We start from the raw sequence: 24000 nt of genomic DNA, 5'->3' as shown, positions 1-24000 counted from the left end.
CTAAATGTATACACGAGTGCACACACACACACACACACACACACACACACACACATTATACCTGGACTGAAATTCTTTGGTACAGAGTGAATGGGTGATGTTCTCTATTGAGTCGCATAGACAATGGGTGAAGTCGTAGGTGGGATAAATACACCTGGAAGAAGAAAAAGGAAAATGCATTAACATTTGAGTAGTAGTAAAACAAATACCATCTTATAATAGTAGGAAAGAAATGGGAAAAACCAAATACAAATTTGTGTTTCATCACTTCAATCTGGTGGTGGTGCTGATAGCTCAGTTGATAGAGCACTCGCTTCACATGCAAAGGGACCAAAATCGATCCCGGTTGAAGTCCAGATTTTTTTCGGACACCCCCCCCCCTCCTGTCCACCATGCAGTGATTGGATAGCTGGGTCTTTTAAATCTGGCAGAAAGTACTTTGCAATAGGCTAACATCCTATACAAAGGGTAGTAAGCAATTGTCTCATGCTATTTAAATGGGCATAAACTCCAGCTCCACAGCCCTAATGTCTCTGAAGGAACATTTCAATCTGGTAATATGTCACAATGAAAAATAAAATTGAATGAAGTTTATATTTCCACGGCAAGGAAAACTTATTAAAATTGATGACAGAGGGAATAATGCGATTGTTTGTTTGTTTTCATTTGTTTTTGTCTGTTTAGTAACTACAGTTCTGATACTAAGATGTGGTATATTATACAAAATATGACATGTTATATAAGTGTGTGTGTGTGTGTGTGTGTGTGAGTGTGTATTTGTGTGAGAAAGTGGGGTGGGGGGGGGGGGGGGGGGGGATTGGGCATTGATATTAAAATATTGTATTATAGTTTACCATGATAAAGATTAGTTGCGATTGCACAATTGGTTTATTGTTATTGTTATTGTTATTATTATTATTATTATTATTATTATTATTATTATCATTATTATTATTATTATTATTAATATTACTATTATTATTATTGTTGCTGTTGTTGTTGTTGTTATTATCAGCATTGATATCATAACCAGTGTATATAACCATATATATGTATGTATATATATATATATATATATATATATATATATATATTTTTTTTTTTTTTTTTTTTTTTTTTTCTTCCTTTCTTGGTTCTTCTGTTTTGATGTGATTTGTAAAAGAAGTGTTTTTTTTCACTTGTTAGGACCCTTTGCTTGTATCTTTGACTTCTAAGCGATTTCAATCTAAGTACACCGAGGGGTGCTCTTGGTGCCCTATCCGCACCATTTACCTTTGCCTTATTTATCCTCAGGTGCCTTTGAGAAAAGTATACTTTTAGACTACCTTATACATTTTCTGTTCTTTCAATGCGTCACAAACGCAGTAAAATTCTTAAAAACACAGAAACCAACCCTTGACATGGAATAATTGAAGTACGCAAGCTTGTTTCGCTCTAGACTATATCAGTACGGAAAATTACTTAAATGTTTGTGATATTCTAAAAGATTCAATTATTTGTCTTTGGGAATTAATTCTGTAATTCTACCAAACAATACGTTAAACTAATATGTCTGTAACTTCTAGGCAATGTTCGCAAAATCCCATTCTTCTACAACTTTAATCAACGATAGAAATGTGTTAAATAAGTGGTGGGCTATTTATTATGTTGGAATTTCCCCGAAGATAAAGATCACCCAGACCAAAGCATTTTGGAGCACCTAGTATTACTAAAAGTCAATAACTTTATTATCCAAAACAGAATTACCATGATATAATCCCTATCTTCTTAATTGTCAACGAATGGGATATAAGCGTGGTCCCATTTACAGATACAATACTAGATATTATTGCTGCGGCGCTTCTGTTATTTTCACAATTATTATTATAATAATAATAATAATTATTATTATTATTATTATTATTATGATCATTATTAGTATTATTATTATTATTATTATTATTATTATTATTATTGTAAGTATTGGTGGTATTACAATGTTGTATTTTTATGATTATTTATGGTATCATTTTATGCTTTGGTTTCATGTACCTTTTTTTCTCACTTTCATGTCTGTTGTCATCAAATTGTATGGATTATTGATTAAAATAAAAGTTATTTTTGTTTGTCTTATTTTGACTATGGAACTGATACTTATCACAGCAGACCTGCCTACTTGAAATAGGAAAATGTAATAAGTAGTTTTCAGGGTAAATAACATCGTAGACATTTTAACTACCCTTAAAAACCACCAGTTTGTCCTTATAATGCATGGGGAAAAATATTAACTCTATGCGATAGCTCTGGCACCAGAACTTCGTTTTCAAGAAATGACATTTAATTAAAAAACCTTTATTATATCCAGCCCGGGATTTAGCCGTAGTACTACGGGAATTTTCGTGGTAGTGAGGAGGTCTGTTGTGATGGGTATCAATAATTTTTTATTTTTAAAAATTTTTTTTAAATGAGAAAAACTGATTGGAAATGTAAAAGTGATATTATTATTATTATTATTATTATTATTATTATTATTATTATTATTATTATTATTATTATTATTACTATTATTATTATTATTATCATTATTATTATTATTATTATTATTATTATTATTATTATTATTATTATTATTATTATCATTATTATTATTATTATTATTATTATTATTATTATTATTATTATTATTATTATTATTATTATTATTATTATTATTATTGAACGTATTGATGTTATTACGATTGTTGTATTTTTGTGTGGTTTATCAGTTTATTTTTTGGTTCCATTTACCTTTTTTTTTTTTTATTTTTTTTTTTTTCACTTCATGTATGTTGGCATCAAATTGTTGATTTATTGGCGAAAGCCTAAGATTGAATAAACTTTGAAACTTTGAAACTTTGAAACTCTGAAGTTAAAGAAACAAAAGTCTCTCTCCTCCATGCATGCATTTGCTCAAGATCAAATCTTATAAATCAAGTTGAAATTTGAATTAGAAGAATCCGATTCACGCCAACATATTACAGTTTTGACACAATTGGCCACACTTTCTCATTTTGAATATATTAACAGCATATTTATAAGAGAATACTTAATGGTAATGTCTCCTTATCCGTACTACACAGATGTGACAAATTAAATGGAGGTCTTTTTCTCAATATTTCGACTATATTATGAATTTTTCATCCATGAAACAACTTTCTTCAAATGGTTACTGTACTAAAAATAAATCAAACACAAAACAAACCAAAAAAAGAAAACTGAGCATTTATATTGCGCATAATCCACTAAACATGCTTTCTTTACAAGGAGTTCCACGCCAACAGTAACACTTAACATGTAGGATGAAATATGACACCTGCAATGCTACAGAAACAACGCTGTTAACGGCCAGCCACTCATTTTACACCTCCTGAGTATATTGAGAAAATGTGAATAAGGAGCCTTTTCCAATGACTCAACTATAAGCTGCTAAGAACAGATCTCGAATCTGGACCTTCCGGTCTGTAGACGTGTATCATACCACAATTACTAATTAGCCTTGTAAAAGGGACAGTACACACAAAAATGTGTTTAATCTGTTGAAAAAAACAAAACAAAAGAAGTAGAAGCATTTTACATGATTAAGGTCAACAAAGCTAAAGGGTGATTAAAAAAAAATCTTCTCTCACAGTAAAACACATATGTTCACATTCAAACCTTACTCATTGTGCAGCTATGTGGTCTAGTGGTATGACACTCACTTACGGATCGGAAGGTCCTGGGTTCGAGCCTCGCGCTCGGCGCATAGTTGAGTCCTTGGAAAAGGCTCTTTACTCACACTTTCACCGTACTCAGGTGTAAAATGAGTACCTGGCCATTAACAGCTGTGTCTTTGTCCGAAAAATTGTAATGTCGCCTGTCAGACGGCATGTCCCGTCTTACATGTTAAATGTTGCTGTTTAGCACATTTAGTGGATATTGCGCCATATAAAGCTCAATTCAAGCAGGAAAAAAGAACTTCAACAAAGTTTTAGAAAAGATTATTCCATCTCATTCCAAGGACAAGAACAGAAAGCAACAGAGGTAAATAAGGATAGAGAACCCTATTAGTCGCTTCAGCAACCAACCATCAAATTATCTTTCAGGGACCCTATTCTTGAATTTCGAAAAAGAAGGAAAATAGCTAAAAAGGAGGAAATCGTGCGTGATGCGTAGAATTTCACACAATCCGGTCTCTACTGATGTTCATAATTTTGCAACACCATAATTTTAGCTTATTAATAACTGGTTATTTCAGTTTCTCTAAAATATTCATCATTTGAGGCATGAAATCAATTTTCTTTTCCTCTAATGGCAGGTCAACAAGCTAAAGGGATGAAGGATGAAGAAGCAGAGAATTTTGTGAGCTTTGTGATGATAGCAGAATGCCGCTATATAGCGGAAGAATGGGGTCTCTGATCGTTCAATCCTGACATCATGTTTTTTTAAAAAACTAAACCAACCATTTGTCCCCACTACGGTGATGTGGTGTGAATTTAATCCTGTAAGCTACTGGATCCTTCTTGCCTTCTTCAAGTGTTGTTTTCATTCTCAGAGATGCTTCTCCTTCAGATATTTTACCATTCTTCATGTCCTGTTGAGAAATAGGATTTCGTTAATGGGGAAAAAATGAACGAATTAATAAATAAATAAATAAATAAATAATAGATAAATGAATGAATAGATAGATAAAGTTATGAGCCATGGTCTAAAAAGAAATCACATCTAGGGGACAACTATATTTTTAAATTTCAAAGGTACCAACATATCAATTTAAGTGGGGAAGTTGTTATAAACCATTGAAGTTTATTAGTTTTCAACATTTTGTTCCTTTTTTATGTACTTTTCTTAGAAATACACAACCTGACAAATTTGTACAACAAAACGGTAAGAGCCCCATAGTCTGAAAAAAACAAGGAAACAAGTAGACTTTTCTAATATATCGTATTAAGCAGTTAACTGCCCTAATCTGGAAAAACTCCTATTTAAAAATTTAGCCAGAAGACTCGTTCATCCTTCAAATACAGATCGATTTAAATGACCCTCATTAGGCAAAACGCTCAAACCTGGGGGGTCACACGTTTAAGAGTATTTGCCAAGATGAGGGGCCGATCAATATTTGAAGGACTAGTTTTCTGGCCAAATTTTGATACATGCATGTTTTTCCAGAGCACAGCAATTAACTGGTTAAGAGTCAAAGAAATTACAGCTAGGCCGTGATGTCCTGCTTTTCAAATAAAATAAAATAGACACATAAAGGACTAATGAGAGCACTGTTAGCAACAGTTAAAAGAGACTTTCCGACAATTAAGTGACAAAGCGTAAATGGATTCAATAGTCTGATGTCAAGTCGCCCAGCAACGGCGGCCATCATGGTATTAAACAAAGAAAATCGGTACTTTTTATTCTTCAAAACATGATCAGATTTATAATGGGTTTTTTTCCCTCTGGATACGCTTTTATGCTCGTCGGAGAAATAGTTCATAAGGGCGTCCGTCATTGTTCCGATAGTTTAGAGCCAGTTACTAAGTTACCATGCGTCATTACGAGGGAAGTGACGTTACAACTGTTGAAGCGTATTAACATCATTGAAAAACACTATTTAGGATTGAATAGCACACAACAAAGAAAATTGAAGATCTTTTCACAGAAACATAAAAAAAAAAACTTTAAAAAAAATCAGCTTGGGAAGTTGATGGCATCGTGATAGTTTCATATTTTAAGAAACAAATCCAATTGGTATAAAAATTATTTTTTTAAATTTTCCCTTTACTAATCCATTTAGGGTCCCTTCAATGGGAAGACTGGAATAACCCAGGCATCAGCCGCAGTGCATTGCCGCAAAGTGAGCTAGGGCAACGTGACTTGTTCAAGGCCACAATGCACAGCGGGTAATCAAACTTGGTACTCAGTACGAAGCAAAATCCTCACCACTGAGAAATGCTGCTCCTTGAATATATTGTCCTTAACAATTGGATTCAATAGTCTGATGTCACATTGCCCAGCAACGGTGGCCATCATGGTTCTAAACAAAGAAAATATGTACTTTTATTCTTGATGTTGGCTAGAACTTTTCATGTCTTGTGATCAGAATGTGCAAAAGTCAAAACATGATCAGATTAATTTTTTTTCCCCTCTGGATTCGCTTTTATGCTCGTCGGAGAAATAATATTTCATAAGGGTGTCCGCCATTGTTCCGATAGTTTAGAGCCAGTTACTAAGTTACCATGCGTCATTACGAGGGAAGTGACGTTACGACTGTTGAACCGTATTAAGTATTTGATTTGTAATGCACTGTGAGAATTATTTTCAAATTTCTACCACTCTCACCTCAAACAACTGTAGAGATTCAGCTATGGGTCTGTCCCTCCATGGAGAGTCTGGCGGGTTGAATCCCTTCAGCTGGTCAGCAGGCATGTGGCAAACGTAGGCGTGACCTCTCTCTATCAGCTGGACGGCACACTCGTACAGCTTGTCGAAATTGTCAGAGGCGTGAGTCACCTTATATGGTTTGTAACCTAAAATATTATCAAAGAAATGAATAAAAGTGATAAATCTTTGCATCAAAACTCAGAAAAAAAAACTCAATACAGATTTCTCCATTTGAAGACCCATCTTTCTACCTAAGGCATTATTCAAATAAAAAAATTTTTAAACAAAAACAAGCCAAACTTAAGCTTTTATATTGAACAATATCCACTAAACATGGCCAAAGCGTTTTACAAATGGCATACCTGTCTACCTGAACATTTCAAAATCAGTAGCCAACACAAAATTCATCAGTAATAAATGGTACAATGTTAGTAATACTCCACCAATTAACAACAACAACTAAAAAAGATAAAAAAATACTGCGTATATATCTGCAACCTTCTATACGTAAAATAAATGTTGTTGACCTCCACCATTACGAGCTGGAAATCGACTAAGCTATCATGGGCGTGAACTGAGCAGTAGACTTTATCACTTTAAGGGAACTTAAAAGAAAAAAATAATTGTTTTTTTTTCTCCAACACTACGACCAAATTGCTGTGAAATCAAAATCCGTAATATTTCTTCCATTTCCGTATGTCCGAAATTGTTACCTAATTTCCGTAACAATTAAGGACGATCCGTAAAAGTAGGCAGGTATGAAATGGTCCCGAGCCAACAGCAACACTTAACATGCAGGACGAGACTCATCGATATTATAAAAATTTCAAATTTTTTCCAACAGAGACAGCGTTGCTAATGGTCAGGTACTCCTTTTCCAAGGACTAAATTATGTGCTGCTCAGAGCAAGTCTTTAACCATGGACCTTCAGGTCAGAAGGCAAGTGTCACACCACTAGACCACATAGCTGCATAAATAGCTGGTTCAGATAAATTATCATGAAAAAATTGTTATTTCAGTATTTCAAAAGAGAGACTACAGTGGTGATGGTGACAAAAAGTGAAAAGGTAGGAAAATGTTAAACGATAGCCTTTAAGCCCCATTTTTACTGCACTAAACCCCACTTTTAGAGCAATTGAGATGTTAGACTATCATTGATACTCTAGCTAACTTCTGGAGAGTGGGAAACGGCACCTGTGTGTTCCACCAAACATCAACTCTCTCATTGCTAGCACATTGTTTCGAGAAAATGTAATTTTTAAAAGGGGGAAATTCCTCTCCTGGACTCCAAAATCGTCGCAGATTTCCGCGGATCTGAGGAAAACCATCAGCACTGATAGACAGCTTGAGACTTACCAAGCCACTCAACCATATCCTTGATGCCACGGAAAAACTTTTCCTCTTCTTTTTCTGGATTGGTGTCATCATACCTAAGGTAACAGCTTCCACCAGTTGCCTGAGAAGGAGAAATCAGATGGACAATATTAAGGCAGGTCCTAATACTAATAGTTCAATACTCCTCAACAGTCGTAACGTCACTTCCTTCCTTATGACGCATGGTAACTTAATAACACTGGCTCTAAACTATCGGAACAATGGAGGACGCCCGTATGAAATATTTCCCCGGCGAGCATAAAAGTGTATCCAGAGGAAAAAACCGATAAATTTGATCATGTTTTGACTTTTACACATTCTGATCATAAGGCATATGAAAAGTTCAAGCCAGCATGAAGAATAAAAAGTAATAATTTTCTTTGTTTAGAACCAAGATGGCCACCGTTGCCAGGCGGTGTGACATCAGACTACTGAATCCAATTTGGTAGAGCTTTTGCCTCACAAGAAAAGAGATCCATTTTGATTCTGCAGTTGATCAAAGCATTTTTTGTGTGACTCAAATGACTTGAGCATTTATAGAGTGCAATATCCACAAAACATGCTCAAATGACTTTACAAGAGGTCCATAGTCAACAGCAACACTTAACATGTGGAATGAGACATAATGCCTGTTTGGAATATTATAACTTTTACCGACAGAGACAATGCAGCTACCAGCCAGGTACTCATTTTACACCTGGACATGGTGAGAGAATGTGAGCAAAGATCCTTTCCTAAGGACTCAACTATGCGCCACTCAGAGCAGGACTCGAACCCCGGACTTTCCGATCCAAAGGCAAGTGTTACAACACAAGACCACAAACAAAGAATAATATAGGAACTACTTGGAAAGAACAGGAAAAGACAGACTAGGATAAAGAATGATGATATGAAGTGATGGACAGCCTCTGCTCCATGACAAGTAACTGATCATCCAATAGATATTGGTTTGCTGGCTGTTTAGTTTCATTCTTTGACCACATTAAATTCCAGCTTAAGGAAATTTCACCATTTACAGAACTAAATCAAAGCTAGCGGTGCCTAAATGAGCCAGTAAAATGGAGAGAAAAATAATATCTTTTATATATGAGTCAAATCTACACACTTTATTTTTCACAGAACTAAATCATGGTTTAAAAAAAAAATATTTAGAAATTTGGTTCAATCCCTTCAGAACCTTTCCCTATAATTGACAAGCAGAAACTTACTTGCTTGAACCTTTATATAGTGCAATATTCACTAAATGTGCTTAAAGCGCTTTACAAGGGGTCCCTAGCAAACAACACATAACATGTAGGACGTGACATGACGCCTGTTAGGCGATATTACATATTTTACTGACAGAGATAATGCTGTTAACGGCCTGGTACTCATTTTACACCTGAGTACGGTGAGAGAATGTGAATAAAGAGTCTTCCAAGGACTCAACTATGCATCGAGCGAGGCTCGAACCCAGGACCTTCCGATCCAAAAGTGAGTGTCATACCACTAGACCACATAGCCGCACAAACTTACCCGTGCATATCCAAAATTGAAGTTGATGGCCTTGGCATGACCGATGTGAAGAATGCCATTCGGCTCTGGAGGGAATCGAGTGAACACCTGAGAAAATAAAATCATTGAAAACTTGAGTCATTTGTCATTCATCCTGATTTATAAAAATTTACACTCACAAAACTAATAAAGTATTTCATATAAGATCTAATAAAATATCCCCAAACTTTCATAATTAAGTCCCTTTTTATTGTTATTCTGACAGCATAAACTGCATTAGAAAAATAAAATTTGAGAACGCTGGCTTATAATAATATTTGTAAAAAAAAAACAGTAGTTGGCAGCTTCAGATAAAAACAAAACAAAACGGGTAAACGCTTTCCAAAATGTAAACATATTTCAGAACTACAGATATAATGACAATTTATCTCAGACAAGAGATCACATGCCTGAGATACTACTGTGATTTCACCTTTCCCATCTTTAATTGGAGATGCTGCAATTTTAAATCTATTGCAATAACGCATAAACTTATATAAAATTTAAAGGGTCAGTCAAAGAGAACAACTCATAGATCATGGACTTTGATAATAATATATAATTGCGAGTCCAATTCAGAATGGGGAACAATTGAATAGAATCACGTGACTCGTCAGTTCATGTTCCGACTTAACAGGCCAGACGTGTTTTGCATCCAAAAAAATTTTCAACATTTATTATTCCTTTTTTGGATTACTATAATTTCGTTGTGATATTGTTTAGTTGTATTTCATTATGAGCAATTTCTTTGTTGTGATTTCAATTCTTATACACACCACCTATTTAATTGTTTTATCAAACACTTTGGTCCTTGGTTGCGACTGGGACAATTGATCCTTTGTCTTCTACCCATGAGAGGGGGAAGCTTTCTGATCCAAAGGGGGAAGGTCCAAAAATTATAATAGAAGAAGACTAAAATTGTGGCTTCATGAAATACAACTCGATAAAATATTATTGCTGAATTGGGACACATTGATTGATGACATCCTTCAGTTGGACCTGGAGTGAGGTTCAGAAGCTGGATGAAGACAGAAGTCAGTGGCGCTCCTTACTGTCGACCTTATGCGTGTTTATGAAACACCAAAAAGGAGTAAAGAAGTAACTAATTGAATCATCTTACCATTCCACCTGTCTCCTTTAGATGAGTCTTCAACAAATCCATTGTCTTTGGGAAGATGACATAACCGTCTGTTTTGTAGTTTTCCCCTTTGTTGATAGAAATAAAAAAAGTTTAAGAATCGATTAAAAATTACTATAAATCTATTTGAAACACGTAGTACATGTCCTAGAAATTAACCATTTGCCTATATTATTTCAAAGCTAAAATTTTTTATTTTTTTCGGAATAAATAGCTTGAGACACGTTGAGCTCACATTCTTCGAACTCAATAAAATCTGTTGATTTTCTAAAGAATTTAACTCCGAAATATAATAAAACCGGTAGATGGATTCTAACAACAGCGATTCTAATCAATAATTGGATAGAGAATAATTGTGCAGACTAATATTGTGGTTTGCCTGATGGACACAATAACAAAATAAGCTGAAATTAGAAACAATTGGTTTTTGGTTCACTCTTAAAATAATGTGCACACTAAATTCATCAATACCGCCACAGAAATTAACATAAACATCAAAATGCTGGTTTCATTTTTACCCTCTATCACAATGTTTTTCAAAATTACAATATGAGATTACCTTGAATTCAAAGTAATTATCTCTAATTTTTTTAAAAATAAAGCTTAGACATAAGCAGCATTCACCAATGTTATGTATAATGTATTGAGCGAGGTGTACATGGGCAATACTGTTTTTCAAATATTTTACACTCTGACTCATGATTTAAATAATAACAATAATGAAAATAAAATAATAACGATAATAACGATAATATATAATAATAATAATAATAATAATAATAATAATAATAATAATAATAATAATAATAATAATAATAATAATAATAATAATAATAAAAAAAATAATAGTATAATAATAATAATAATTTTACTTGTTTGTTTGTTTGTTTTTAAGGATTTTACGGTGCTTGCAACACATTCAGGTCATGGAAAAAACCATGTAATCTCTTCCCAGGACAAAGACATAATCATGTTGGAAAACAGATATAACTAAAACTGTCAACGGGATTGGGCCCTATAAAAATAAACTTTATTATTATTATTTATATGGCGGGAAAGAAGACACAGTAAATGCCTCCCTGCCCACTATGAGAGGTCAGGAACCCGACCCAGATCTTACTTGTTTATCAAGATACATTATTCACAATTATGAACAGTTATCTCAAACTGGTATCATGTCAGGTAAAACGAATGCTAAAAGTTTAATTTTAACATTACTTGATAAGATACCATTTGACTAAAACAGATGCCCTCTCCTAAGATGAGTGAGTTTTTGTTTCTTTCACTTCAAAAAATATATTATTTAACATTACTGATACAATTACTTAACAGATTCCTTCCTAAATATGATTTGTTCTCACTAAAAAAATTAAAATTTAAAATTTCTGATCATTTTGACCTGAAATTCATCTTTCTTTTTTTTTTTTTGATACTTTAATCTAACATTACACCAGTCTCATGTTCAAAGTTAACTCATCAAAATATCCTATTTGCGATTAAAACAACAATTGGAATCTGTACATAATAACTTATTTTGAGTGTGAATTTAAAAGAGGACTACGATGAGAGTTGAGTTATTGATAATCAAATACATTTAAGAATCGAATATAGAATCGAATACATAAAATCGTCGTAACCTGTGCATACTTGAGAAAGAAAAAAAAAAAAAAAGCATCATGGGTGCACAGGTGAGTAATGGGGACAGGGGATAACAGGGAATTTGATCCAATTGCAGTGTAAAATGAAAAGGAATAACATACCGGGAAGAGAATCCAAAAACGAATCTTAAACATATAAATCAATAATAATAATAATAATAATAATAATAATAATAATAATAATAATAATAATAATAATTATATAATAATAATAATAATAATAATAATAAATAATAATAATAATAAAAATAATAATAATAAATAATAATAATAATAATATAATAATAATAATAATAATATAATAATAATAACAATGATAATAATAATAATAATAATAATAATAATAAATAATAATAATAATAATAATAATAATTAATAATAATAAACAATAATATTAATAATAATAATGATAATAATAATAATAATTAAAAAAAAAATAATAATAATAATAATAGAAAAGAGATACATGCTTGTAGGAAGAGTACAAAGAAATTAAGGACTGTGTTACGAAAGGTATTTGATAAACCTGAGGAAATGCACGGGTCTCCTGTTTTAAAAATCATATTTGATGAGTACAATTTTCAATGAAAAAAAAAAAAAAGAATTGGACAAATAATCGAATATTTTTTCCATATTCAGAGCCAGATCCAAACCAGACAAAAGTGTAAGAGATTAAAATAATATTTCCATTTCTGGCATACCACATCGTACTTACCTGGTTTATGGAATGAAAGAGCGGCTCCCATCACATCCACAAAACTCTTGACACTGCCATCCTCTGATACAACTATTGGAGAAATAAAGACACAGGAAAATAATATATAGACTGATTTTTTATTTGCAAATACTATCTATGATTTACATATTGAATAAAAATTTCTATAATAAGCTTCATTTAAAAAATAATAATTTTTAATTAAATGTTCGAAATTGAATGTTTTTGGCTCAAAACTCTTCTTCAGCCAACAAAGAAGGCAATTACTATTTCTATTATTAATATTATTATTAGTAGTAGTATTATGACATAACGATGATGCTGATCAGGAGAGAGAGAGAGAGAGAGATAGAGAGAGAGAGAGAGAGAGAGAGAGAGAGAGAGAGAGAGAGAGAGAGAGAGAGAGAAGGCAATTACTATGTCTATTATTAATATTATTATTAATAGTAGTATTATGACATAACGATGATGCTGATCAGGAGAGAGAGAGAGAGAGAGAGAATTAGAGAGGAGAGAGAGAAAAAAGAGAGAGAGGAGAGAGAGAGAAGAGAGAGAGAAAGAGAGAGAGAAGAGAGACAGAGAGAGAGAGAGAGAGAGAGAGAGAGAAGAGAGAGACAAGAGAGAGAGAGAGAGAGATAGAGAGAGAGAAGAGAGAGAGAGAGACAGAGAGAGAGAGAGAGAGAGAGGAGAGAGAGAGAGAGAAGAGAGAAAGAAAGAAAAGAGAAGAGAGAGAGAGAGAGAGGGGGGGGGGAATAAAAAGAGGACTGTACAACTTTGAATACATTATTTTATAACAGCTGGATAAAAGTCAGAACCATTCTTAATGGAGTTATAAAAGAGTTTTGGGATATTTTCTGGTACTGCCTGGTACTAACCGTTGTCAGTAGATGAATTTTTATTGTTTGTTTCATCTCCTCCTTCAGTCTTCGAAGCTTTTGGAGCTTTAGGAGTCTGGCAATTATAGAAAGAAACAAACAAAAATTAAAGAAGAGAATACATACTTATTTTTTTAACTTAAAAAATGTAAATATTCTTGATAGAATAACAAATAAATAAAGGATACAATGGAAGATGAATGGTTGAATTTTCAAACTTTAAATAAATAAATAAAAGTCCCTTTATTCATCCCCAAGGGGAAATTTATTGTCTTTAGGGTCTATTCCAAGGGAAGACTGGAATAATCCAGGCGTCAGCCGCAGAGCAGTGCCGCAAAGTGAGCTAGGGCGAGGTGACTTGCTCAAGGCCATACAATGCAGCAGTGGGTGATTGAACTCGGTACCTTTCGGGTAGGAAGCAAAGACCGTACCACTGAGCCACGCTGCCCTGATGATTGTGTTTATTTTCAAATTCTGAATCTGTAAATTCTAAACTTGTTTATGTATTTTCCACACCATCTAATTTATACGCATTCTTAGATAAAGAACAAATTGCAGTTTACAATTGAAAACAGTTGTCATTTGTACATACCCTTTTATTCTATTTCTTTCCAGAGAGAAACGAAATTCAGATCATATCATGGGTGAAATCTAACAGGAGTAAATCCTTTAAGTGCCTAAGATAAGATCAAGTAACAGGAATAATTAAAAATAGTAACTTATCAAGACATACATACCAAGCATTAAAAAAAATAATTAAGACATTATTCATTATACGGTAACTAAAAAAAAATCCCCCCCAAAAAAACAAACAAAAACAACAACAAACAAAAACCACATTGATGGGACACAACTTACTTTATTCAAGTTAGTTTCAAAAGAGAAAAAGAGAAAAAACTCAAAAAATACCTTTTGTTTCTGGGGTTTTTCTCTGTCTGCGTCAGTCTTGGGACCAAGAAGATCCAGAATCTTTCCAAAAATAAAAAAAAAATTTAAAAATCACTTTAAAAAACAATAAGAATCAAAACAACTCGTAAAAAATAAAAGTATGCGAATAAAAAACATGTAATCTGTGCATTCTATTGCAATTCAAAAAGAGAAAGAAAAAAAATCTTGAAAAGAAGAAAGATATATAAATCAAAGAAATTCATGTTTTTATGGCCACCCCAATGCGAACCCCTTCCTTCTCTCTGTTCTGTCCATCCCGAGAGAGGAAAAAATCAATTAAAGTAAAAGAAAACCTGAAATGATCTTCTAAATAGTTTACCTAGATCAGGCATAAGACAAGATAATAAAAGAAATGGGTGACAGATAGAGAATATGCCATACCTGCATATGTGACAGATAGAGAATATATCATACCTGCATATGTGACAGATAGAGAATATACCATACCTGCATATGTGACAGATAGAGAATATATCATACCTGCATATGTGACAGATAGAGAATATACCATACCTGCATATGTGACAGATAGAGAATATACCATACCTGCATATGTGACAGATAGAGAATATATCATACCTGCATATGTGACAGATAGAGAATATACCATACCTGCATATGTGACAGATAGAGAATATACCATGCCTGCATATGTGACAGATAGAGAATATATCATACCTGCATATGTGACAGATAGAGAATATACCATACCTGCATATGTGACAGATAGAGAATATATCATACCTGCATATGTGACAGATAGAGAATATACCATACCTGCATATGTGACAGATAGAGAATATACCATACCTGCATATGTGACAGATAGAGAATATATCATACCTGCATATGTGACAGATAGAGAATATATCATACCTGCATATGTGACAGATAGAGAATATATCATACCTGCATATGTGACAGATAGAGAATTTACCATACCTGCATATCCAATTCATTCTTAAGGGCCTTGGCATCTGCCCACTTGAGTTTGCCCCTGGCTTCCCCTAGATTCAGAGGAGACATTATTTATTCATTAATTTTCTTTTACAAGCACTCCTATTGCTATTGTACTGCATATTGAAAGAGCATAAAGTCCCATATTATGTGATCCACTGACACCTAATGGTATAATATTATTAAAATGGTATAGTAGTCCTTCAGAGCCATTAGGCCCAGGGAACCGGAGTATATCACACAGTTTCTTTCGGGTGAAATGGACAATAGCAATTGCTTGCTATCCTTTTGATATCGCAAAGTACTTTCCACCAGATCTAATAGACCCAACTACCCAATCATTGCTGAGTAGACAGGGGGGAAAAGAAAAATATCTGCACACGGGATCGATTTCAGTCCCTACCACCTGAGCTGTCGGAACCCCAATTAGGATATTTTGGAGACTAAAAATTGAATTTATAGTGAAACTAAATTTGAGACTCATGTTAATATTGTATGTTTTACAGTAAGGAACAAATAACATTTTTTTAAATGTCATTATTTATGGTCAATAAAACCTCTTTTCTGGTTCTTCACTAATGCTGTTTTTTATAATGAGTCACACAATATGTGTTAACTGCTTTTTGTTGGGTGGTTGGAATAAGTATATGACATACATGAGTATATATGTGTGTGGGGGTTTTTATACTTTTAAATACGTCCAAGACTCCTTTCCCTGGGAAATGAAGGAATTCGCAATAAAAAGTCACATTGCAATCATTGCTATCATATTTAGTTAAAGTTAAAGCCTAAAAATAGTGAATTCATCAGCATTTTTCACTCATACTTTGATAATCAATATAATGCCACACAGATAAGATTGATTGGCAATAGGCTTCAACAGTAATGACGTCACTTCCCTCGTCATGACGCATAGTAACTTAATAAGTGGTTCTAAACTATCGGAAATACTTCTCGGACGAGCATAAAAGTGTATCCAGAGGAGAAAAACAGTATAATTCTGATCACGTTTTGACTTTTATACATTCTGATCACATGACATGTGAAAAAGTTCTAGCCAGCATGAAGAAAAAAGAGTACCGATTTTCTTTGTTTAGACCCAAGCTGCTCGTTACTGGGCGGACGTGACATCAGACTATTGAATCCAATTCAAATCATTGACATGATATTATTTTTTAAATTACAATTGCATCTCAATTATCAAATGCTTTCAATGCTGAAATATACTCAATACCTTATAATGAATTTAACTAGATAATATTTAACAGATACTGTCGCAAACTATTCTACTCGCAAATAAATATGATTCCCTTAGATATATTAAGTGCTGGCAAATCCAGAAAGACAAACATTGGAATTTTTTCATTTATTCACGATCATGAAACTCACCTAACATAGACCCCGTGTTGTACTGGTACCGCTTAGAAATCAATTCCTGTTTGTGTTTTTTCACCACTTCCTCAATCTAAAGAACAAAGGAAGTCGAATATTTAAATTGAGATAATATCCAGACACACCGAAAAAAAAAAAATACATTAATAAAATAAAAATAAAAATACAATATAAAATTTTTTTAAATTTTTTATTTAGAAATTAAAAAGAAGTATAATGAATTAATGATAATACAGTAATAACAATAACGGTAATTGTAACAAAGTGACCGTTGCCCCGATGTTACTTAAGCGCCAGAGTGAGTTCGCAATGCGTCCACTACGCACTCAGTCCGTCGCCTTTACCTATTATTGTCAAGGAACACAAACAGGGACGTAACACACCGACAAGCAAACAAGTGATGTACAGTTTTATATCAAATGGTTTATTTATGTATTGAGTAAAGAGGAATAATGCAAGAAAGGAAAAGAAGTAGGTCTTATTTATATATAGTAGCAATGATGTATTACAAAATAAAGGGTTGGAATATGAAGATAGAGCAGAAGAAATAATGAAGAGAATAATTAAAGAAGAACAGAAATCACAAAATGTAATATAGACTTATCTAATACTGTATCTCTAAGGGCGCCCTTACCTTAATTTAGCATCTAATCTAACACATAACATGACGACAGCAACCAAGGCAGGACAGCAAAGATGATAAGTATAGTTTCCGATAGATGAAGAATGTCTTATCAAATGTTTATCGATCAAATGTGTAAAATTGTTTTCTTTCGTTTACAAATAAGCAATGTTCCTTGTATCGTTAATGTTTCTTTGATTTCTTCAAAATATTAATGTTTGATTTCAAATCAACGTTAAAACAACCTCACGGCAACCTTAGGTCAACCTCAAGCCAACTGGCTTCACTAAATAAGGAAGAATATAGAAGGATTTTCCGGACAACATGGCTGACACCTGTTGACATTGAGCTTCGGCTCAGTGGATAGTCTTATGTTTCCATTTATTCACTGTGTGGAATCTTTAATTTTTACCTGATGTGGACTAATCTTAATATTGGAACTTTTAACTTAAGATCTATTAAAAGTAACATTCGAAAGGAACAACTGTGTCAAGATTTAGAAAGTTATAAAATCGATGTGTTGTGTTTACAAGAGACGAAGATCCAAGATGGCGTCGACCAAACAATAAATGGTCACAGACTGCTGTGCTTTGCTTCCAGTTCACCTCACTATGAATGTGGATTTCTCATAAATAAAAACTGCAGGGATTTGACTAGTGACGAATGGAATGTTTCGGACAGAATATGTGTTCTTGAGCTTAAGTGTAAGATCAATTCAAGGAACCAGAATAACGATAACAAAGACGATCACGGTAAGAAGACGTTCACTATCTCAATCGTAAATGTTTACGCACCAACAAGTCAACGCGCAAAACAATACCCAGAGGAAACTGATAAATTTTACAAAGACCTAGACGATACACTGAACAAAATAGGAAACAAATCAATATTAATAATTGCTGGAGATTTTAATGCCAAAGTAGGAAAACGTCTCGACAGTGACACACTATGTTTAGGATCATACTCAAAAGGAAAACGTAACGATAACGGAGAAAAATTAGTCCAGTTCTGTGAACAGAGAAAACTTTTCATAACAAACAGTGCTTTCAACCACCCATCAAGACACCAGACAACATGGGTAGGACAAAGGAAAGACCAAACCCAAGACAAAATGATAACAATACACAACCAAATAGACTATATCATATGTCGACACCGCCATAAACACTACTCAACCAACTCGCGATCATACGGTGGTACACTGCTAACATCCGATCACAAACTTGTAAAAATGAATTTCAACATAAATGTGTACAGACAACGAAGACAGAAAGGTAAAACAGCAGTCAAAATAAACACGGCAAAAATAGTAAATGAGCGAGAATGTCGCATTCATTACCAATATGAACTTAACTCAAGTCTATGGAAAATAAAGCAAAACAGTAATCCAAACAATGAATGGAAAGAGACGCAAGCGGCAATGAAATATGCGGGGGAAGAAAGTGCAGGCTCTATTAATACAACTAAGAACAAACCAAATCGAACGCCTAACATCGCTATTAACGATCTATCGCGGCAACAAAAAGAACTTAGGATCAGGATACAAAACACGAAAGACTCGGAAGAAATAATAAACCTGAAAACGGAACGAAACAAAATACTGCATTCAATTCGATCACTTACAATAAAACACAGAAACGAGGAATTAGACAAAAAAGTGGAAGACATAGAAAAGTCCAAAAATAACGCATCGTCTATGTTCAAAGCGACGAAATCTCTGAACCGAAAACCATTCGAGAACCCAAAACTACAGGATAAATTTGGCAAACAGACAACAAATCCCAACGATATCCTTGACATTGTAACTGACCACTTCCAGCAGAAATTTCACAAACAAGTCTCACAAATATCGCCCTTCTCAGGAAACCCTAGAGACCTAAACAACCGCATCACAACAACTGAAGTTAGAAATAGCATAAAGTGCCTAAACAATAACAGATCCTCAGGCGAAGATGAAATTCCCGCTGAATTGCTGAAATGCGGTACCCTCTCCCTGGATCTGAGCATTGCAAACATAATGAACAAAACATTCTCAACACACAAAGACTGGGACATAAACAGCGGTGTCCTAATTACAATACAAAAACCAGGAAAAACGAAAGGACCCGTAAACAACCTGCGCCCAATAACATTACTGAATACCATAAGAAAAACACTGTCAACTATTGTCCTCAACAGAATTAGACCGAAAATAGAAAATTATCTATCACATAGCCAAAGCGGGTTTCGCCAAGACCGAAGCACATCGGACGTTGTATGGACACATAAATGGTTGGCAGCAAAGGCACTCAAAGAAAACATATCCATAACAATAACCGGAATCGATATGTCCGCAGCCTTTGATACGATCGACAGAGGAAAACTTTTGGAGATATTAACAGAAATAGTAGACGAAGACGAGCTCCGAATATAATCCGATTTCTCCTCAGCAACACAAAGATACAACCAAGGATATACGGGGCCACAAAACAGACGCAGTTCGAAAGTAACATCGGACCCCCCAAGGAGATAGTCTGAGCCCGATTCTGTTCACAATATACTTAGAACACGCTCTGAAAGAAGTTCGAAAAGTCATTCCAAAACCAACGACTCATATTGAGAATGCAATCCCTAGAGAAATCGCCTATGCAGATGATGTCGATTTTATTGGATCAACACCAGCAAATATAGACATCATACAAAATACCCTCATGAAATATAACCTCCAAGTCAATGCCAATAAAACCGAATTTACAACAATATCGAGGAACAAAGAGGAATGGAAAAGAACAAAGAAAGTCGGCTCACTAATTGGAGACACCGAGGATGTACAAAGAAGAAAACAGCTATCAAACGCCGCACTCAGTAAACTCACCAATGTATGGATTAGAGGTGACAAAATAAAGAGAAAAACCAAACTGAAACTGTACCATGCTCTTGTAAAACCGGTACTTCTGTATAACTGCGGCACTTGGGCGTTGACAAAATCCGAAGAAGAACATCTGGATGCCTTCCATCGCACACAGCTAAGAAGGGTACTGGACATCAAATACCCCAAAAAGATCTCAAATGAATCACTCTATAAGATCACAAAAGAAAGACCAATCTCCCTTGACATTTTACAACAACGATGGCAACTTTTCGGTCACATACTACGCAGGGACAAAAACATACCAGCAAACCAAGCCATGTCGGGATACTTCCAAAAACACGGGAACCTTTTCAGAGGAAGACCGATCACAACACTCCCTGTGATCCTAAACAAAAACCTCACAACACTTGGACAAAGCATTAGTCTCATAACGGCAGGGACCTTGAAAATCTGAGAACCCTAGCAGAGGACCGGCAATATTGGAGACACCTCACACAGGAAATACTGGAAACAGCCAAGGCGACCCGATCTTTCGGTCGAGACGCGAAAGGCATCTAAGTAAGTAAGTAAAAGTATAGAAGGATTAATTAATCAAAACCAAATATTATATCAATCTATTAATAAAAGTAGTAAATCAACAAAACTGAATAGCAGTGAATACACTTAGTTAATACCATTACATTTATGGACTCACTATACTAAAATCAAAATTCTTCATCAACTATCAGTCACCCCCATTAGGGAACAATTGATAAAATAACACAAAATATCACTCGGATTTCACAACAAATATTAATTTTGAATTATTACCAGAGCCAGTAAAACAATATTAGTTAAAATAAAAAACCTTAAAGGCGTCACAATAACGACTTGGACGGAGAAATACTGCCACAAACAGTATCACCGCTGCCACAAACAGCAAAAAATTTGGGAATTTATTTATTATAATTTTAGTGCTCTCTTCGAGTCACTAGCACGTCCGTCCAAGCCGGAGTCTTCAGTTCAACTGATCAAAATATCAGAATCTACAATTGAACCCTTGTTCAACGAAACATTCTGATTGGTCGAAATCTTAAATAATAGAACTAAATTAAGGACACCCACCTCTAACACCAAACTTCCGTTCCAACCCATCCCATATCAAATTCATTAACGGATAGTTTGCAATGCTTTAGAAATTTCATTACAACAAACCTATCAAATTACCCAAAAATCGAGCCCTCATGATGCACGTACATCCTTTCTCAAGGTAAAACTTAAGACTCGATGACAACAACAATGACGGAAAACACGGGGACATCAAAGCTCACCACAATGACTATAATCTGGGTATCAACCCTTACACCACAGTTATTTACAATGACTCATCTGGAAATCCACTCCTAAACCTTAGTTATTTAAACTGACTTATCCGTCAACCCCTGACATAAATCAACCCCTGACAGTAATGTAATGGTGATAATTTATATAGCACCTTCTGTCTATGCCTCAAGATGCTTTTACAGTAAGCAATAAGGCATTTAAAATATACAATATCAATGCTTATTGTGTTTCACAACTTAGGTAGCTTAGCCCTCCCCGTCTCCATTCATAGAATGTGAATACCGACTAGTAATAATAATAATGATATTGAATACTAATAACAAATAAATAGATACAACTAAAATACAGGAGGAATGTATAGGGTCAGGAATATCACAATAGGTTTTCTCATAAGCAGTATATTTTCTTAGATGTAATATGAAAAAAAAATATATATATACATAGACAAAGAAAGAACATTGTAGACTATTGTACAGCTTACCACAGCTTCAATTTCCTCAGGGGAGACAACAACTCCCACACCACAAGCTGTCTCAAAGGCTTTTATGTCCACATCCGAACTTGGGTTATTCAGGAGATAGTCAAAGGCAGCTAGATATAGAATGAGAGAAAAATAAAATATTTTGTAAGGTCATTTCATTTTCCATCATTCGCTTGTTTGTTTTGTTTTTTTAACTACAGAAGAATATAAAAAGGAGAAATAGTTTGATTGAATGCAACTTGTCTCCTCTTACTCATTGACAACCCAACAGTGCAGTGGTAAGTCACTTGTCTCTGGATAGACACATTGAAGTTTTGAATCCCAATGGGGACAAGACAATGGATTAGAAACAAAATATAAAGTAGCGATATGAATTTTTTCAATTAACTTCAATTTGTTGTAAAGAATGTTTTAAAATATTAACCGGTGGCCCTGTCTTTTTTTATAATTATTCATGCAAAATGAAAAAAACAAACTTTCCTTTGTCGTCGCATTCATCATGGAAAACACAGACTCAAACACATTTTGAACATTTTTTGTTGAACCATGTCTAATCATTCTCAATGATGAAAAAGAGGGAGAAGAAGAAGAAGAAGAAGAAGAAGAAGAAGAAGAAGAAGAAGAAGAAGAAGAAGAAGAAGAAGAAGAAGAAGAAGAAGAAGAAGAAGAAGAAGAAGAAAAAAGAGGAGGAGGAGGAGGAGGGAGGAAACAAAATATTCTCCTGACATTGACACTTATCGTTCTTCAAAGTTTGCTCATAAATTTTCTTTTATCTTTACCATTGAGCTGGGTCTCCGATGTGATCTTTTTTGTAGCAATACATTGTACAATTCTGCTCTGATGTCCTTTGATTTGGGACTTAAGTTTTGTGGCTACATGATACAGAAGTTTTCCAACCTCTTTGTTACGCATGGATGGGCCTCCATGATCGTCAACCTGAAAAGTATTTGATTTTCACATGACTATATAGTATGCATAATAAAAGAAAAATATAAAACAAGTAAAAAAAAACAAAACCCTGAGCTTCCTGAATATCAAGATTTTCAAACAAGTAAGACTCCATCACCATGTCCAACTGTTTTAGGTCTGAGCCCTTTTTATTTAATCTTAACATTATCGCCACTCTAGGCAGGATTCGATAATACATGTCCCAAGAAACCCTATATCGCATCCTTATCATCATTACTGGATAGAGTAAGACCAAATTCAACCTGTAAAAAGTTGAATAAATGGAGAACATTCTTTTTTTAAAAACGTATTTGAAGAAATTATCCAAAGAAGACAAGAGCAGAGAAAACTAGCTGGTTGACAGGCAGTGAAAATAAAGCAACTTGACAATTGATCAATGGACAAGAATGTAAAAATGTCTCTGTACTAAATATATAACAGCTGTCAAATGGAATGGAAGCTTCAATTTAATTAACGAAGACAGATAATGTGGTGAATAAACAAAACAGTTAACTTTCTTTTTGTTTGTTTATTCACCTTAACAACGCCATTCTCTCATCTCTCTTTTATCTTTAGTGTTTCATTCATCATGTTTTGTTGACAAGGGAAAACCCGAAACATCCATCTGTCTTCATTATTAAATTGAAGCTGCCACTCCATTTGACTAGGGTATTGTTATTTCTTCAAGCTTCAGACAACAACATTTGCATTATCTCGTACCAAATATAAACCTAAGCCTTTACTAAATAGACTTTTCACTTTGATATACTACCATACCTCTATACTATAAGTTTCTGGTTGCCTAATCCAGAAGTTCAA

General features: G+C 34.0%; 1 protein-coding gene across 10 annotated transcripts in view; it reads right to left on the bottom strand.

Annotated features, from left to right (window-relative positions):
- Positions 1-24000, bottom strand: part of LOC144974583 (glutamine--tRNA ligase-like) — a 39670-nt gene that overhangs the window by 14171 nt on the left and 1499 nt on the right. For 6 of the 10 annotated variants that reach the window (XR_013645771.1, XR_013645770.1, XR_013645769.1 and 3 more), the window contains exons 3-15: positions 23013-23169; positions 22234-22343; positions 16954-17029; positions 15550-15614; positions 14569-14628; positions 13660-13735; positions 12785-12856; positions 10394-10479; positions 9256-9342; positions 7723-7822; positions 6325-6512; positions 4458-4588; positions 62-154 (exon numbers count right to left, since the gene is read on the bottom strand). Coding sequence is in view for 5 of the 10 variants with exons in the window: in XM_078917593.1 (XP_078773719.1) it covers positions 62-154; positions 4458-4588; positions 6325-6512; positions 7723-7822; positions 9256-9342; positions 10394-10479; positions 12785-12856; positions 13660-13735; positions 14569-14628; positions 15550-15614; positions 16954-17029; positions 22234-22343; positions 23013-23169 (1301 nt within the window). In the remaining 5 variants the exon portion in view is untranslated. Of the gene's footprint in view, positions 1-61; positions 155-4457; positions 4589-6324; positions 6513-7722; positions 7823-9255; positions 9343-10393; positions 10480-12171; positions 12196-12784; positions 12857-13659; positions 13736-14568; positions 14629-15549; positions 15615-16953; positions 17030-22233; positions 22344-23012; positions 23170-24000 lie in introns of all 10 variants that reach the window. The other 4 variants (XR_013645768.1, XR_013645767.1, XM_078917589.1 and 1 more) reach the window with 1 other exon arrangement.

The sequence above is a fragment of the Berghia stephanieae genome, chromosome 6 (assembly GCF_034508935.2).
Source record: "Berghia stephanieae isolate SIO BIC M18660-M18661 chromosome 6, UCSD_Bste_1.3, whole genome shotgun sequence".
Taxonomy (NCBI): Eukaryota; Metazoa; Mollusca; class Gastropoda; order Nudibranchia; family Aeolidiidae; genus Berghia; species Berghia stephanieae.
The sequence above is the reverse complement of the archived record's forward strand: the minus strand, read 5'-3'. Positions and strand labels throughout refer to the sequence as shown.